The 3637-nt window shown below is 39.1% G+C and overlaps 1 protein-coding gene across 1 annotated transcript; it reads left to right on the forward strand.

Moving 5' to 3' along the window:
* The first annotated feature begins 541 nt into the window (after positions 1-541).
* Positions 542-3206, forward strand: LOC131682619 (protein SDA1 homolog). Its single transcript, XM_058964257.1, has 3 exons — positions 542-841; positions 894-1723; positions 1852-3206. The coding sequence occupies exons 1-3, from the start codon at positions 650-652 to the stop codon at positions 3047-3049; spliced, it is 2220 nt and encodes a 739-aa protein (XP_058820240.1). The 5' UTR covers positions 542-649; the 3' UTR covers positions 3050-3206.
* Positions 3207-3637: the final 431 nt, after the last annotated feature.

Raw genomic sequence — 3637 nt, forward strand, 5'->3', positions numbered from 1 at the left:
GTGAAACATGTATGATTTAATATGTTGACACTTAAATTTTAAGTGTGATGATAGTCGATCATGTCATAGGGTGGCACACTTAATTTTGAAGTGTAAATTCATTAAAGGACAAATGGAAAGCTCTTGAATTTTCAGTGTGGCTTGGCACTTAAATCTTATGTGTCGAAACTCTTCGAAAAAAAGTGTACATTCCCTCTAAGAACGGTTGGTTTCAAAATCGTTCAATAAAGGACGTTCGTTGGACCAATTTGGACAACGTCCAAATAACCGTTCAACAAATGTCTATCGTTGGACCCGTGTTGAACAATTTTGAAACAATTTTTTGGACGTCTCAGTGGGTTATTTGCAGTGTAGTTAGAATCGGTTGTGTCACTGGAGCCAGTGTGCGAACTGGAACCAGCCAGAATTCCAGTTCATTTCCGGCTGAACTTTACTGGGCGATTCTATAACTATAACGGTTGCATCACTTGAGCCGGAATACCAGTTAGAGCCAGCCAGCATTCCGCTCATTTTCCGGCTGAACTTAACTGGGAATCAATCAAATTACCGATTACCTAATTGTCAAAATAGTCACATGTGATCGAACAGCGCGTTTTGTTTTTTGTGCTGAAATTTATATTTAATCGAAGGATATATTTACTTTTAAGCAATGGTGCGACATAATAATCAGCTGCCGGACAATCTCCCTCAACTACAAAACATGATCAAGCGAGATCCAGATTCGTATCGGGAAGAATTCCTTCAACAATATCACCACTTTCAAAGCGTGCTGGAAATTTTTCGCCTAGAACCAGATAAGGAGAGCAAAAGCTTGTGCGAATCGATCATGTTTCTTGCTCAGGTGAGAATTAAAATGTTACTATTTTAATAAACTCATTGAAATATGGTTGTAGGTAGCTCAATGTTACGTAGAGGAATTAACGACGTTTCCTCAGACAATCGTAGATATATTGAAAACGCACTCAACAACGCTGAATTCGGAGATGAGAAACACCTTCTGCCGAGCTCTGATTTTGCTGCGTAACAAAAATTTGATTTCCCCATTGGATTTGCTTGAATTGTTTTTCCAACTGCTTCGGTGCCCAGACAAAGCTCTCCGAACCTTTCTCGAGAACCACATTATAACTGATATTAAAAATATGAACGCCAAACATAAGGACATGAAACTGAATTCGACGTTACAGAATTTTATGTACACGATGTTGAAGGATGCCAATCCAAAAGCCGCCAAAATGTCGATCGATATAATGGTTGAGCTGTACAAGAAGCATATCTGGAATGACGCGAAAACAGTTAATGTAATTGCAACGGTTGGTTGTTTCTCTAAAGTGACCAAAGTGATGGTAGCGTCTTTGAAATTTTTCCTAGGAACCGACGAGCAAGATGTGAAAGGTTCCGACGAAGATAGCGACAAAGAAGTTAATTTAAAGGGTATCATGATGACAAATCGAATCAATAAGAAGACCAAAAAACGTAAAAAGCAACTGGAAGCCGCGAAGAAGTTATACAATCAGGCACAAAAAAAGAAAACCAAGGCCGAGTCATTCAACTTCTCAGCCATCCACTTGATTCATAATCCCCAAGGTATGGCTGAAAATTTGTTTAAGCAGTTGCAAAATGGAAACGAGCGTTTTGAAGTCAAACTAATGCATCTGGATGTAATATCTCGACTGATCGGAATACATGAGCTATTCCTGTTCAGTTTTTACCCATACATTACACGGTAAGTTTAAATAGAGTTTTTGGCAAGATACTCATCAACTTAAAAATAAATTAGGCCAAGAATTTAGTCATTTGTTGGAACAAATGGATTGCATAGGAAAGTTTATTGCGATTTTTTTCTATTCGTAGATTTATCCAGCCGCATCAAAGGCAGGTCACACGAATTTTACAATTTGCTGCGCAATCTTCTCACGAACTGGTTCCACCGGAACTGATAGAATCTGTGATTAAAACCTTGGTTAACAACTTTGTATCTGAGCGCAACTCGAGTGATGTTATGGCAATTGGTTTAAACGCCGTCCGTGAGATTTGCGTACGTTGTCCACTTGCGATGAACGAGGATTTGCTTCGTGATCTTACAATGTACAAAAATTACAAAGAGAAATCGGTTATGATGGCAGCAAAATCGTTGATTTTGTTGTACCGCGAACAGATTCCAATGTTGCTGGCAAAAAAAGATCGAGGTCGTCCTACGGAAGCGAGTGCTGAAATAAAACCAAAACAATACGGTGAAATTAATACTTTGGATCATATTCCTGGTACGGAGGCATTACTGACAGCCGCACCTGACCTAGAAGTAGGGGAGGCCTCAGAGATGTCATCGGAATCTGATGACGGATGGGTAGATGTCGAAAGTGATGATGAAATCATGAATGAAAAAAGGAAAGAAATCACGGTGGTTAAACCTAAGGAAACGAAGAGTTCAGATGTCGAAGATCAGTCGGATGATGAAGATGAATGGGAGACAGATTCTGAAGCTGAGTGTGGAGAAAGTGACGGTGAAGACTCGAACCATGAAGAAAAATCGAAAGATAAAAAATCGGTAAACGTCATACAAACAAATAAGAAGAAAAATGAAAAATCAACGACTCAAAAATGTTCATCGGAAACTGACTTAACAACGCTTAACTCCAAGGAAGCAATTCAAGAATTGGCCCTAACCAAACTATTTACTGATGCCGATTTTGCTCGAATCGAACAGGAACAAGTGAAGAAAAAGATGACTCACAACAATAGGAAACGACAGCTGGAGAAAGAAAAAAGCGAATTCGTCAAATTAGATGATATCGAGATGATCTACAAGAAACGAAAGACGGACAAGGAGGCACGTATTGAGAGCATGCAAAAAGGTCGCGAGGGACGAGAAAAATTCGGCTACAAGGATAACCGCCATGATCCGTTTTGCTCTAAAACAAACCGGGAGAAACGCAAGGGTAAAAACTTCAATATGATTCGGCATAAGGCCCGCGGTAAGGTAAAGAAGTCGTTCCGCGAAAAACAGTTGGCCCTGAAGAAGCATCTGATGCACATGAAAAAGATGAAGTGATGTGAGTAACTTGTAAGTTCCCTGTAGTGTAAGAAAAGTTGAATACATTGTTCAATATGGCGTTTGTAATTATATACTTCGTTTTGTAATTGCCTAAAGAAGTTTCCGAGTAAGGTAATTAAACTAAATAAAAATTATTGCTGAAAAATTAAAAAAATCTGTATGTGTGGTAGGGACGGGGAAAAATTAGAATTAGATCGCGGACTTTGACCACAGAATTTTATTTCCCTGCTCTTTGGCACAGTAATAAGTATGGACGCGTTGTGGCAGGTTGTTCGCAGGCACATTTCGATTCGATGCACATTTCGATTCGCTGAGATTCAGCGAATACCTGACGCACAAAGGTACCTAGCCGTTGACAATCTCTGCCAACGATCAACCGAAGACTATGAAATGGAAACATGAACGAAATTAAAAAAAAGGTAGCCTAAAACTAGTCTACTCGCTGATTGCTTCAAGTCACTCAACTATAACATAGTTAAAAGCATTAAATAATATCCAAGTTAGCGAACATATCACAAAACCTGACTAAGATATTCATTCATTCCAGTTAAGCTCAGTCGAAAATGAACCGGAATTCTGAAGTAT

This window comes from Topomyia yanbarensis, chromosome 2 (assembly GCF_030247195.1).
Source record: "Topomyia yanbarensis strain Yona2022 chromosome 2, ASM3024719v1, whole genome shotgun sequence".
NCBI classification, from domain to species: domain Eukaryota; kingdom Metazoa; phylum Arthropoda; class Insecta; order Diptera; family Culicidae; genus Topomyia; species Topomyia yanbarensis.

Excerpts from the sequence above, each read along its gene's own strand:
- LOC131682619 (XM_058964257.1), top strand. The coding sequence starts at position 650 with ATGGTGCGACATAATAATCAGCTGCCGGACAATCTCCCTCAACTACAA. Across the intron at positions 842-893 it reads CGATCATGTTTCTTGCTCAG|GTAGCTCAATGTTACGTAGA; the intron begins GTGAGAATTAAA and ends ATATGGTTGTAG. Across the intron at positions 1,724-1,851 it reads TTTTACCCATACATTACACG|ATTTATCCAGCCGCATCAAA; the intron begins GTAAGTTTAAAT and ends TTCTATTCGTAG.